General features: G+C 40.3%; 1 protein-coding gene across 1 annotated transcript in view; it reads left to right on the forward strand.

Moving 5' to 3' along the window:
* The window catches only part of ca10a (carbonic anhydrase Xa), a 233,026-nt gene that overhangs the window by 97,660 nt on the left and 119,978 nt on the right, over positions 1-15,388 (forward strand). Inside the window, exon 4 of the mRNA XM_038736386.1 lies at positions 5,922-6,064. Coding sequence (XP_038592314.1) covers positions 5,922-6,064 — 143 coding nt within the window. The remainder of the gene's footprint in view (positions 1-5,921; positions 6,065-15,388) is intronic.

Raw genomic sequence — 15,388 nt, forward strand, 5'->3', positions numbered from 1 at the left:
AATTATTGTGAGCCAGGTTCAGAGTGATAAAGTCGTTTCAGAGACTGATAAGGACTTAAGAGCAATGTTTTACAAGAGCTGAGTGCAGGCTGAGGTGAGGCCCCAAATGCAGACAAAGGCGAAGCGAGAGGGGGATGCAGTTCAATAGGTGTTTTATTAACTCAAAACTAAACTGAAACAGGCTTACATGGAGCTCGAGACAAAATCCAAACAAAGGTATCTAACTCGACATTAGACGCAAGGAAGTGACAAAGACTGGAGACACAAGCAGGTATACATACACACAGGGACTAACGAGCGGGGTGGGAGCAACACAGGTGAGCGGGATTAGGGCTAACGAGGCAGGCGAGAGCGAGCGGGGGAAAACAGAGAGAACACTTGACAGGCAGACATGGGGCAAAATGAATAACCAACAAAGACAGAAACACACAAGTTACAAAGTGCCAGAACCTGAACAAGAACACAGAACTAGAACACAGAGTACAGAGGAGACTAAAACAAAATAATGTAAACAAGAACTAGGAGTGAATATTAAAACATGAACTAAGGACCAGGACTAAGAACAAAAATATAGAACTAAAACCTAGACTCCCAAAGAAGACACACAGACAGGATCATGACAAAAGCATGCAGAGAGGGTCTGACCTAGAGATTTGGAGAGTCCCTGGTTGTCACCATTTGGCTTACTTTAGCAATTGACCCTATCATGACCTGGGGAAACCTGGTTTTGAATCTTTTTTTCATGTCTTATATTTGTGGATCATGAACAGTCTGTTTGTGGATTTTGAATGTATTTGTGAATCATGTTTTATATTTGTGGATCATGAAAAGTTTGTGGATTTTAAATCTATTTGTAGATCATGTTTTGTTCTTCATTTGACTCATACTCTACTACATTGTGCATTTACAATGATTTTAAAATTGATTTACCCTCATACATGTGCCTTTGAAATCTCCCATAGGTTTTCAGTTGGGTTGAGATCTGGTGACTGAAAGGCCATAGCATACGATTCATATACATAATTTCTGTTCTCATTTAGCCAGTGACTTGTATGGAAACATTTGTAATAAGCCTTTACTTCCCATCTTGCATTCATTAGGTTTCTATCATCTTATGATAGGAGGGACTGTCCTATTACTTCTCCCGTAGCAAACTCATGAGCTCCCAAGTTGGCCTTTTTACAAGGGTAAAGTAGCTTTAGCTGTACCTGGCACTGATACATTATAGAGACCTCACCAGCATCACCAGAGACTCCTTCTGCATCTCGGTCAAATATTGCAGTTGACTGGTCAGGGCTTTTGTGGACATCAAAGCTAGAGAGGCCAGCCTGCCAAAGTTCATCAAGCTACTAAAAAAATGTCAGAAAGGGAAAATGATTCTTGTGAGTGACCCATGACCACACATCTAGTCCCATGCTGCCACTGCTGCTGCTGGACTGGCAGAGAAAGCTGCCGCCACACTCTGCTGACATAAATAAAGGCAGCAACTTGCCTACTGGCGTGTAAGGACTCTGAAAGTCAGCTTAATGTCCAAAATTGTATTTCAGGTCTAGTTTAAGGGCATATCTCAAAAAGCTACAGTATTTACAATTTTACTCCGGTTTGGTGCAGGTCAACACATTTTTTATTGACCTGATAAAGTCAAAGTATTGACAGCTCAAAGAAAGAACTCCCACCTCAGAAGGATTACCAAGCAAAGCTTTTTATTGCAGCGTGACCCAGTGTTGTGTGACTAAAGTATTACAATATGCCACAACTCATGCCTGTAGCAACGTCACCACTCTGTTTCCTTAGTGGACATATTTGTCATCTTTCAGTCAGCGAAGGATCAGGTCTGGATAGTTATTTCAAAGTGATCTGAAACATTACTGTGGTTCCTATGACCACAACATGGCATTTTAACACTATATCAAGGTGCTACCTTAACTCTGCTAGATATGAATTTGGATAAGTAATACATATGCTTCAAGGAAAGTCTATATAAACATCTTTTATGTTAGCTGCATACTTACAGTACCTATGTATGTTGATTAAAGAAACATCTAAAGACTTTTCTGTTAATTCATTCCTATTGGCAATAATAACATTGCATTCAGTTACAGTTATTGCTGAAATCTAAAAACGCAGAGACATCCCTAAAAATAAGAAAACATCACTCAGGGGATCAGACAGGTTGAAAACTAACCCCCAGGTTAGCCGGACTTTGGAAAACAAGGACTTCCATGACTGATATAACAGCTTGTGGGCTCCCTGGGCGCTTGGCCCCTATTGACCGGCCATTCCGATGAAAATTCCTTCTGATCAGGACAGATCGGGCCAGTCTCCTCCAATTAGGGTGGTTGCTTGAGGCATTCATTATGACTGGATTATTATTATGAATAAGTGGAATCTTAGGGTCCATGTGAATACAGCTACTGTCATTTGAAATATTTCTTAGATCAGCTTTAAGGTAAGCTAAGAACATGATTCTGTCTGTCACCAAATGCTTTCTGCTGATATTTATTCATTGTAGGAAACACCATAAAATATGCACATACCCACAGCTAACACAATGTTCATGGCAGAAAGGGTGATGAATACTGTGCTTTTATCTGAACAGTGATGCAATGCTTTCTCGGTACAGCATGTCTAATGTATGAGCACCACGAACAAACTCTGTGGTTCAGAGACTTGTTGACTTGCTGAGTCTTTAGCTTTGAATTCACGCTGTGTCGTGTCTGCTTCCCTCTCAGTCACCATGAATTTGCATATTTTCAAATTATCTCAGCTTTTGTTGGAAATCTCAGTGGAATTTGCATAGCACATTCCAGTGACTCATTTCTGCTTAATACCATGTTCCTAAATGGAAAATGCTGCTTAGGGCTCCAGCAGATATTGTAGCGAAAACCTGCCTCTTGCTTGAGTTGACGTGATAAGCCTCTACTTCCCACCCTGTTGAAGCAATTGAATTCTTAGTCCCGGTGGCCAAGTCTTACATAAGAAAATGACTGGCTGAGATGCCTATCACGCCCACATTGCTGACATTCTCTCACTGGGCCATCCTGTCCTCTCAGTCTTATAGTACATGTGTTAGCTGATTATAGAATGATTCCACTTCTCTCACTTCTGTAATATCTCCTCTTATCAGAGGGAGGTTTAGACCAAATTGCTAAAAGTTACTGGAGATTAGTTTTGCCCACTGAGCTTCATGATTCTAACATTGGAATTGCCTGCTGAAGCATTAGACTAGCAATCTATGCCACTATAAGCTTCAAGATGGATAATATGGACACATGGGAGGCTATAATGTTATGAAATAGTTACCTAGATCCTGAAAATAGGTGAAGAATGAATGCTAGCAAGTATCCAGTCTGACTGAATCTTTCTGCAGGATTGTCATGCTAATGTTGAAGAACAGACAGGCGTGTTGGCTTGGCGAATTTTTTGTTTTCAAAAATTATTTATTGTCTAGTTCACCAACTAGACAACAAACTGAAAAAAACAGATATAATGTAGAATGATTAGCTATATTTCTTATGGGTTTTAAGGTGATGGGAATATCTTCAAGGGTCATGCCACCAATTTTCAGCATCAAATCTGTTTACTTGTCATGTGGAGTGACAGTTGTGTAATATATTTTGTGGCTCTTCAGAAGCTTTGTCAATTCTGAGAAAAGATCCCCGGATGATGTCATAGTGAAGCCATGAGGGTTAACTCTGGTTAACAAAAAGTCTCCTTTACAAATTGGGTGCATTTGTGTTGGCATTTAATAAAATGGCACCATCTAGTTGCATTGTGGGAAATGTTTTAGTTTGGTACTAAAAGATATTTAGATATTTTTGCCTTTTGTGCTTTGATTTTGATCAATCTATCTCAGATCTGTCTCTTCTGAGTCTCCCAACTTCATGGAAGCGTAATACTAAATTGCTGGAATACCCCTTTAACTGAAACCAATTTTATTACATCAGCTTGATCTGTTTGTACCTCAATATTTCTGAAAGTAAGGTGTTGGTAATGATGGAACGTAACTAGGTACACCAACTCAAGTACTGTTATGTACTGTACTTATGTACAGTTATGTTTATATATATGTATATATATATATATATATGTTATTATATTTCAGAGGCAGACATTAAACTTTTACTCTACTTTAAACTCCACTTCCTCCAGTCTCAGAAGACAGAGAAAGTTCACTTGTTTTCCATGGCTTTTTCTTGGTTTTAAAATTCAATAAGTTGTAAGTATGTACAGTGCTTAAATCCCAAACGTAGATATAATATATATATCTGTGAGGATGTATAGATCAGGTCATTTGTGTAATCACCTACTCTGGGTCCTTCTACAATGGGGAAATATCTACAGCTTTTTTGATTCTTGAAATTTCTTGAAATTATGCCTCTTTTTCTCAAAACTCTAAACACAAATCCACAACTTCTCAAACTTCTCCAATTTTCAGGTCAAAATACGCTCTCCATTCAAAATCATTCAATCTTGCTGAAAATGCAAACTTTGCCCTCAGTGATGACACACAATCCCTCAAAATGAACACAAAAAGTAACAAATGTAAACATTTGCACACAGTTTTTATTCCTTAGTATGCTGTACAGCACAACACACCAAACAACTAATTATTCTGCCCCTGCGTACTGCCTTTGGTCTAGGACAGGCCAGAGATTCTTGTTCTCCACCTTCTTCACCACCTCCTCCATCTCTTTCTCTACCTCCTCCTTCTCCGCCCTACTCCTGCTCCGCCTCCTCCTACTCCTCATCTTCCTCCTACTCCAACTCCGACTGTTCCTCTTCCTTCACCTCTTATTCCTCTCCATACTGCTCTTCCTCCTCCTCTTCTTCCTCCTCCTCCTCTCCGGTGTCCTCTACCTCTTCCTTCAGATTTCTCTTGATCCATTGCTCCAAAACTGAACTGACTCTGGCCCCTTTATCTATCTACTGAAGGTTCTGATTGGTGCGTTATCAGTTTTGACAGTTTGTGTTTCCACCTGGGTAGCTGTGTGCTATTTCAGCTCAAGCTTTGCTGATACAGTGAACAATATTGAATGATAGTGCTTTCTCAATGAACACATGGTGTAGGCAATGAGAAATGAAGGGATTTGTGTGTAGAGTTTAGAGAAATGGGTGTGCTTTTTGAAAAATGGAGTTATGGTTTTGAAATTTTAGTTCATTAGCCTGGTTATTGTCTTGAAGGGGTGTACGTTTTGGTTATACATTCAGAAGTTTGTCTAAATGTATGATTTTTGCCTTTGCTTTTATTGTCTTGTGTACAATGGGTGAATGGGTGATGGCAGAATGAATTAATGAAAATAAAAAAAATGGGGGTAGGAGTTGGGTTGTCAACTAGAAGCAGCTTATTTTGTGTATTAATTATTGGTTATGGTTAAATAAGTGATTTTGCTTTTTTATTTATGTACTTTTTGCATTCCTTTAAATTACAATTGGCGGCATATACAGTACATAATGTGCATGTATGTCTGCATGTATTGATTTATGTTCCTATTACTCCTGTGCACAAGGTTTGAGTATAGGAACATTAACAACACTAAAGCAGACCAAAACAAGATATTCTACTGACCCATGTTCCAACTCTATAACAATGATCACAAAAAAGAGGTTTGATGATGATATTTACACAACAGGAATAAAAAAAACAAAATGAACAAAATCCTGTGAGAAATCTTAGAAAAATGTTGAGAGAAATATAATCTAGGAACCATCTGCAGGTTCACTCCCAGAGTACTGCTACAGACTACCAAAAGCCCACGCGAGTTGAACCCTGCTAATTACACTTCTCCCACTGTGAGTCTGGCAGGCCAGAATTAAAAAAAATGCTGCCCGTCACTGTGACCTCTTTGTGGAATGCGCTCCTATCTCGTTGGTGCAGATGCTCACCCTTTTAAACACCTGCTCTGTCTTTTGTGTCGCAGTGCCGTCGTTCTGGGGGCTGGTAAACTCGGCCTGGAACCTGTGCTCGGTGGGGAAGAGGCAGTCACCAGTCAACATCGAGACCAGCCACATGATCTTTGACCCCTTCCTCACGCCCATAAAGCTGAACACAGGCGGACGCAAGGTAAATGCACGCAAATGCAAACACACACACTATTCTCTGCTGTCTGCTTGATGGATGCTGCAGCATTGTTGACTCTCTTTTTGTTGCTGGTCGCGTCTCTAAGATGTTGCACTACACTGCTGTAATGCTAGTCACTATAGTGCTGGTTGTTGTTTCAGAGCTCTTGTAGATAAGGTGTGTATCCCTGATCGATGCTCCTGACTGCTATTTGTGTTGGTAGACAATGTGAGCTATTTGTCCAACGAACACTCTCCTGGAGATAAAATACAGAACAATTGACCTATTCAGAGATGCACAATGGTTGTATTTTGGTCCAAGAAAAGCCTTAACATTATCATAAGTGCTTTACAGATGAAATCCTGCAGCTTAACAGCAGATTAGTTGAACATATTGTTTATTTTCTCCTGTACAGTGGTGTACCAAGGACAGTGTGTATCAGAAATCTGTTTCATCCTGTGCCATATGACAGCAGCTAATTGGGAAGCCTTCACAGATGGGCTGCTTTTGAAAAGTGCACAGTTGCATGGTGAGATTAATGTTATTATGAGTTTATGTTTACGTGCCAGCAGTGAATACAGGGTTAGCCTTGGGCAAAGATAAAGCATATAGGACACATACCACCTATGATACACTGCTACAGTAGATGTCTTCATAAAACAGATCTAAAAATAGACCCATGTTATGCCACCTGTCTGATCAGATGTTGGTACTCAGACCTCTTATTGGAGGAGTTAGTCATTTAGAATAGAATTGTAGATCTGTCTGTGTTCAGAGAAAATAATAGAATTCATAGCGAAACCGGTGCTTAGAATAGTCACTCATACATTTTCACAATGGTATAATATCTACTTGAAATAAAAATTAAATTTAACAATTCCTCTTTTTGCAAGGACTCCCCTGCTGCTCCCTCAAGGACTTCACTTTGAGAGCAGCTACCCTGCAGTGTGTCCGGAGTAAGGCATCACTCACAATGGCACAATTTTATTGCTATTAGGATGAATCAGAGGGAAGTAGAGGGTAGTTGAGAGAGAATTACAGTGTGTTATTTAGGGTTACATCTCAAACATTAAGGGACAGTGCTCAATGTCGTTTCTCTAGAACAATGCTTCTGGAAAGATTAGTTAGAGATGGGCCACCTTGCGACTGTGTCTGCAGTCATACACACACAATACATTACATATTCTTCCCAAAACATCTACTCAAGTATAAGTATGTGGGCCAACCTGTTCTCACTCCCTGACTCGTCACATATGGACGCAAGACCCATCGGTGTCAGTTTGTAACGCTGGCGATCCCTATAGTGTCATAGTTTAACGCAGTGGGGGAAGCCCTGTAGTGCCAGTTTTTGACGGTAATCTAGGTATATGATATTTAACAGAAAAGACTGAGTAAAGAGGTGGTTGGGGTGGATGGAGGGCCAGAAGCCTGACTTTGAACCAGGAAAGTGGTGTTGGTGTCCTGTATAAAACAAAAAGTCAACATTAAATATTTTTTACGGGAATTACGTAAATGGCATAAGTTAACTTACGTGTTATTTTAACGCAAACCATGATCTTTTCCTAACCTTAACCAAGTCGTTTTGTTGCCTAAACCTAACCCAAATGCAAGTTTCATGACTTAAATAACGTGCCGTTTCAAAATGGCGATGTTTCAGACATTGCATATTTATTGTTTCTAACTTTACCGGACGTTGCATATTTGTTGTTGCTAAGCATTGCTAACTTGACCACGGAGCCTTAACCGTCTAAAAATGACGCAAAAGGGGTACCCAGGGCGTTAAAATGTGATGCCAAAGGGCCTTGGCAAAGCGTCAATATGTGACGAGTCGGGAGTGAGAATGTGTTGGGCATGTACACCCAAAGACCTCGGACGAAAGGAAAGTCAATCCATGATTTTGAAAAGGCAGTAGATTGGATCAGTGTTGCAGATATCACAGATAACAAAGCATAAAAAACAGAAACTGATGCTTAATTCTTCTTGCACCAAAAACAGGAAACCATATAGGCTTTTTTTATGTTGCTTAATCTGTTGCTGCATTACACTTTTGGTAGGCTATAAAGGACCACTATACTTTAACACCCACACAAACCATTTCATCTTTCTCATTTATTTTTCAAGAAGTTTCCAAAGAGTCCAAAAGCCATTTTGGTCTTTCTCTCCTGCTTTATCTCCCCCTCTTTTCCTTTCTCTCTCTGTCTCTCTCTCTGCAGTTGCCTAAATGTAATCTGTTGTGTCTCCATCTCTCTGAGCACCTGAGCTGTCAGCTAGTGAACACGAAGCTGGCTTCACCTTGTCAGTGCTGATTCATCCCCGCTCTGTCTCTGGCTGTTTGGCAGCCAGTCAGCCTTGGCCAAACACGCTACGGAGACTGGTAAAGAGCTTCTGCTTCGGCTCGCCACAGCTCAGCTCGCCACCTTGACACAGAGAGAGCTTAAACCCACTTTCTGCCCAGGAGGAAAGCAAAGAGAAAGATTAACCCTCCCCCACCGACTCTCAGCACACACACGACAACTGCATAGGAAGATGCTTGTGCTGCCCTGGATTGGGGCTAATATATAGTTAAAGGAAATTAAATTGACCTCCAAAGAGAAATTTTAATTAATGACAGCGAGACATGCAAGGCTATGCACGATGGATTGAAGGAATCACAGTTAGCTGAAAGGCACTATTAACTGAATATTTACTCTGCTGTTGATGAGCTGCAATTATTTGAAAAGAGTTTAATGAATTTAATCACTTTGGAGCCAGGGAGGTGATAAAAAGTGATTTTGGAGTCCTCACTCTCTGTGTGAAGTGTTTTCTGCACATTTATGAATAGTGTTTATGAAACAGGATTAGATGTCTTTTGTCCTTTTTTGCCAGGTTTATTTTTTAAACTAAATGCACAGAGAATCTATTAGGGCTGTGAAATCGGTGGCATTCTTCACATTTGGAGATGGAGGGCTCTCTCCTCCTTTTTGTTCTCACACTTTGAAGTCAGGTGCGTGCAAAAAAGCATTGTAACAATGAGTGACAGGTGGTGTATTCCATAAAAAAAGGAATACAATGGAATGGAATTCTGACTACATTGTTTCATATCTTTTATGTATCTATTTCATCATATTTTGGTTACCAAACAAGCTCCAAATGTGTTTGTGACAATCTGTGACCCTTCTGAACACCAGGGGGGAATATCTACGTCCCTTATGTCTCATTTCTTATTCTACTGTTCATGAAGAACATCTTCCTGCAGTCCTTATCAACTAGAGGAAATATGACAAGCACGCAGGTTGGTGTGGATGTATGTGTATGCTACTGGCAGCCCTGAATCTGCCTAATTACAGAGAGAATAACAAACAGCAGGCTCTTGGACAGCGGCTGTACTTTCACTCTGGAGGAAAAAAAAACACTTTCTCTGGTCTGCCTAGCTGGCCAGCCAGCCAACCTATCAGATCTCAGACAGAGAGCCAACCAGTCACTAAAGCTCTTTTCCCACATGGCATTAATATCCTGTGTTTGATGGAACGTGTGTGTACCTGTGTGTGAAGCAGGTTCTGCTGCTGATGTTGGGTCTTTTCCAGACTGGCTCACTGCAGATGTTTTCAGGTAGCAGAGGGGATCCATACATGTGCTCCTGGGCCCATTGATAATGTTTGTTTGGCTATAGTTCACTGAAGCAGATGCACTATACCCTGTGTCCACTGGGGGTTCACGATTGCTCATTTGTATGCAAGTGGCAGGAATCTGCAAAGTGGTGGTAAGTCCAAGGGTGGGTGGGTGTAATAACAGAATATTTCTGTAATCTATTCAAATTACATCTTAAGAATTAGTTTAGGGCAACCACAGTGTCCAACTTCTCTGATACATTTAACTAGCACAGATTACTAATATTGTTGTAAATTTACAGATAATGTATATTTTGGAGTTGCAAGACAAATTGGTAAGTGGCTGAGAGGCCACAGGATAGAGCAGCATGGATGCATTTTGCTTTTATTTATTAAAAAAAATCTGAGAAGAAATATTCATTTTTATGTTTAAGTGGTCGCAATATTTAGACATGTGCAAGCTATGACAAGGGCTTGTAAGTAGACATACACTCAGTGTCCGAATTATTAGGTACATGAATCTAATGCAATCCAATCCAACTGTTCTGCCTTAAAGTCTACTCTTATGATACTTATAATGTAGTGGTTTTTTGTTAGGTGTTACAAAGTCACCAAAAACAGAACATTATAAAACTCACAAAGATAGATGTTGTGGCAAGGCTGCTGTATTGGATTGCATTTGATTGTACATGTGTGACCTATTAAAGAGGTGGTATTATGCTCATTTTCAGGTTCAAAATCCTATGTAGGGGTTGTACCAGAACAGGTTTACATGGTTTAATTTTCATAAAACACCATTTTTTTTCATACTACACATTGCTGGATGAAAAAGCCTTGTGTTGAATGCTTTGTTTTACGTGATACATCTTGTCTCTAAATGATCTTTGTTGGGCAGTGTGCAGTTCCTAGTTAAGGAAGCAGAGAAGGGCGGGTCAGTGGGAAGCAAACACATGTTGCCAACCAGCTTGGCTGGAGCATGAGTTTCAGAGTGGTGAGTTATTAATCTGTAACAAATGTATGCCCATTGACTGCCTGGAGGGTAGCTAGTGTTTGGAAGGGAGAGGAGGTGTGTGCAGCAGCTCAGTGTTTTTCCACTTGTGTTTTTGAGGTCGTGTTGGAGTAGCCGCTTGGCGAGCGTTATAGGAGGCGCGTTTAGCTTTCATCCCTGTGACGTCACAGTGATGAAATTGAAGCAAACGAGCTGTTTTCAGGACGTTACATGTTACATGCACAAAAAAGGAATATAACTCAGTAAAGGAGAGGGAAAAAGGCAAAAAGCACAATACCACCTCTTTAAAGTCACCACTGATTGTGGGGTAAGGGGTCATGAGCCAGAAAAGTTTGGAAACACTGCTAAATACTGTACAAACCGTGCTGACCTCTCTGTACTGTATTGTGCTGCCTGTAACCATACCCAGTAATTATTTCAAAGTGTACTGACACACCCGGGAGTACCCTACTACATCACTGCAGCAAGTTAAACCACTGGAGGTCAGCAATAAACAGGTTTTTAGCTGCTAAGTTGCACTTTAAAATTGATCTTCTTGCTAATATCTGGCTTTCAGAGATGCAATGATGATCTCTGATTTCATCTGTGCTGCGTTTCAAATGTCCTCCCAATGCACAGTACAGAAAAATAAATAAATAAAGATAAATGCACTAGACAGGTTTTCCATTTACAAACAATCAAGGATGCACTCGCAGCAGAGGGATGGAAAACTCATTGCCATAACGTCATGATAGCTTATTTATGGACATTTCCATTCTAGAAATAAAGCAACTTGCTGGGAGCCAGAACTGTTTAGAGGTGAATTTGGACGTGGCTCTCATCCTTCCATTTCCAAAACGTTTCTTTCCCACACACTACCCTCTGATAGACATCTGTCGGCTCTGGCTAGTTAACATGACATGTATTCCATTGGCAAATGGCAGCCAGTAGTAGTAAAGATCACATAGCTCTACAGGTGGTGAAACATAAACTGTGAGTGCCCTAAAACTTTAATAGGCAGCACGGGTTAACAGCACAGAAGTGCTTCTTCTCTCACACAAGTAATGTTAGTATTAAAAAAAGACTTAGAAGTTAGTGATAATGTCAGTATGTTTGAAAATCCTGCTGTTCGCTCAAAATATTCCTGCCACTAGATATCCCAGATGTGTTATGTTGCAAAAACACTCATATTGGATGACTGCAGTGTAAACAGGCAAAGCTTCACTCATAAGAAACTATGTCAGTACAGGATTTAATACATGTTATTGGTAAGCCACACAGGATGATGAAAAGAGACTGCCCACCTGTTTATAATTTCTTTTTCCTGAAAAATCATAAGCGCCTATCATAGCACAGATAAATGATGTTTACTCAACATAAACACACACAAATAGTCTGAGCTGTCTTACCTTATAGCTGGCATTTCCTTTTATAGCCTTTTTAGGCTCTGACCAGATCGCTAGATAATAATGGCTAATTCTGCAGTCTGAGCTAACAAGGAAGTTTCCGTCTTGGATAACATTTCCCACACATAATTTTTGCAGTTTAAGGCACAAAAATAACTTACTGTTGATATTCACATAAACTCTCAGGTACCACCCCTGCATCTCACTGATGACGTCGCTCAGACACCCATCTATACTGCACAGAGGATTGTTTTAACGCCGCACCTGAATGAATATATACAAGCAGTGATGTTTTCACTTCTGTAAATCTGATGATATTGGCTACAATTATAGTCATATAGTCTAGTCAACTAATGCTGAATAAAATCTTATGTAAATAAACATATAAACCACATTGTCTAAAATGTCTTGTGAATTTTACAAGTAAAAACTTTTGGACTGTGAGTGTGACAGGGTCACATTCAAACTCCTGTCATGTACAAATGTTTGCTGCTGTACACATAAGAGTCAATGGCCTGACAAGTATAAGTCTGCAAACACAAGCTGATGTCAGCAGTGGAGAATGCATTACAATTACGTAAATATTCAATTATGTAAATTGCAGATTCAAATTAATTAGACACAAGTTTGGGCTGGCTGAACCTGCGAGGTTGTCGCAGCATTACAAAAGAGAGCAGGCCCCGTGCATGAAAACTGCAATTACCATCATCTGACTGAGGCTGTTCTCACTTCTCAAGGCGGGAGATTGCTCTAATTGCGTCGGCAATGCAGGGGCCTTGAAGCTAAGGAATTCTTCTCATGTCTCCGGCTCCACAGATAGCTGGACGTGTAACAGCGATGTCGGAGCCAGCGTCCATGGCATATCCATCTGTGGGCCTGAATCTCAATTACAAACTGCTCATCAGAGGGACAGGGGGAGAGGGGAAGGGAGCTGGGGTATGAGGAGAGAAAAGGCAGAATCAGGGTACAGTGGCCCAGATGGCCTCGAGACATCGCTCTTGGTGTGTCCTGATGGTTCAGTTAAAATAGGAGTGAGCACTGTATGTGCAAAATTATATCCCAAAAGATGTATTGTCCACATACCATGCAACAACAAGCAGCTGGTTGAAGACAGATGGTTGTTTTCATGTAGTGGCTTCCTTAGGGAGCATGCACAAAATGAGAAAGGTAATTACTCAGATTGATTATACTCTAAAAATCAACTGTAGATGCATCAGAAAATTGTTCAAGTCCAGCATCTACTAAAGGGCACTGAGGGAACTGTGCCTCTTCAAAAAGTTTGGAACAATTCTCCAACTGACATTATTCCATTACTTTCCATCACAACTTTTGAAGTCAAATTGCTTTCTTGACCTTAAAGCCTCTATGTGTAGAATTTGAAAATTGGGGAGCGTCTGGACAGGACACACACACACTGACTTTGCAAAATAAACGGCACTAAAAGCCAGGACGTTACTACTACAATCCACACAGTCCCGATAATCAAACTGAAGCCATATGAGAAACCAAATGTACTATGAGATGACATATTTTACAGAACATTTAGTGACTTCAGCATAAAGATATTAGGATATGTTTTGTTCTTGCAAACATGCAGTGTTTCCTCTGAGCATAAGGTTTACCTCTAACACACACACTGAATTTACAGACTATAATGTTTATTTTCATGCCCTGTATTTTAGAAGATATCTCCTGTTGCCTTCACAGTGTTACCCAGAATTAGAAATATTTTAAATGTTTCATGTTTGCTTTACATGCATGAGGAAACAGATCTTTATATAGTTATTGGTTGGTCATTCAGCAAAACAGCTGCAAACTTTAGTTTTCAACAAACTTTACTCAATCAGGAGAAAATAATGCATTTATTTTGGGACTATTTTCAGTGTCTATGTCAAAATAGTGTGTGTTCATGGTATGAAGGAGCATGTCACCCGGTGCAACAGTACGGCTCGCTGATGTATTTTAATAGTTTCTGGACAACAGTGTGTATGGCACAGAGGCATAAGATGTATGAGGCTTTGACACACACACACACACACAACAATAGTTATTAGTGGAATCAGATCTAAAAATAACATTTGCTCTGATGAAGGTTGTCTAGACAAAGTAGTTTACATGGCTGGAACACGCACCTTATAATTTGCACTGCCAAACCCATTTAAACACTCTCGCCAACCACTACATATATTTGGATCAGCTGTTTGATCTCTGTTTAACCACCACATGGATCCAGAGTACAGCATTGCACCACGGGGGAAACAGAGGACTTGGACTTGAGTTCAAAGTGGATGTAACAACAAAATAAAACTTGATTGTGTGCTCTCCACATCTATCTGTTCTGTGTATCCTACCAGACAAACTTCAATCAGCTGCATGTTCTCACTCAGCATGTGGTCTGCATTTCCTCCCAGGTTGCTTACAGCCTCAAAACGCCGCTGTCACGCCTTTGTGTTTTCTTGGCCTGGTTAGAGGTATTATATTAGAGGAGCGTGTGCTCATAGATTGTGTTTTGAGGTATTTGGTTGAAGGAGAGAGGTGTGTGCATAGTGTACGTGTGGCAGCACACGGCAGGATGATTAACGGGGAAGTGGGTCAGAGATAGTACTTTTACTGCGGTCCTGCAGTCTTACATCACAGACATTTAAGTAAGTAAAGTAAGTAAGTAAGTAAAATGTATTTATATAGCACTTTCCACAGATAAAATCACAAGGTGCTTCACAGTAAAACAACAAAATACAGTTCTAAACCCTAACCCTAAACCTAAACCCTGTAGAAAGCGGACTCTGACACTGCACAGCATGATACATAGGACTGCCGCCATCTTAGCGTTACAAATGGCTGTCACAGCAATGATGAAAGACACTAGAAAAACTAGGGTAGGACAGGCAATCACACGGGCTTCCTGTGATTACTACATGTAGAATAATTTATGAATCTATATAGGATGAGGGATTTTACATTGTTCAAAAATCTAAATGAGTCAGGAAATCTCATGCGATCAGGAAATCTCATGTGATCTTGGTTGGATTCTGTCCCGTCTGTGTGCAGCCCTTACAGCTTGCTTGAAAACTTCTCCATCTTTTCTTCCCATTGATGGGTCCCCTCTCAAAGAGCTGGTAATGACATCTCGAGGGAGGAAGCTCTGTAGTCTTGAGTCTTACAGGGTTTAGGGCTCTGCTGACAGAAGAGCTTTCAGGGCCGACGCTGGTACTGATGTTTCTGAGAGGAAAGTGGCCATTACAATTGCAGATGCAGATATTCAGTGTCTTTTAATGTGTTTCAGTTACAACACGTTTCAGCCAAAATGTTATGCTAAATATCCAACACTTCCTCATACATAAACAAC

This window comes from Micropterus salmoides, unplaced genomic scaffold (assembly GCF_014851395.1).
Source record: "Micropterus salmoides isolate LMB-PRFRI ecotype aquatic unplaced genomic scaffold, ASM1485139v1 Ms_hic_scaffold_21, whole genome shotgun sequence".
NCBI lineage: Eukaryota > Metazoa > Chordata > Actinopteri > Centrarchiformes > Centrarchidae > Micropterus > Micropterus salmoides.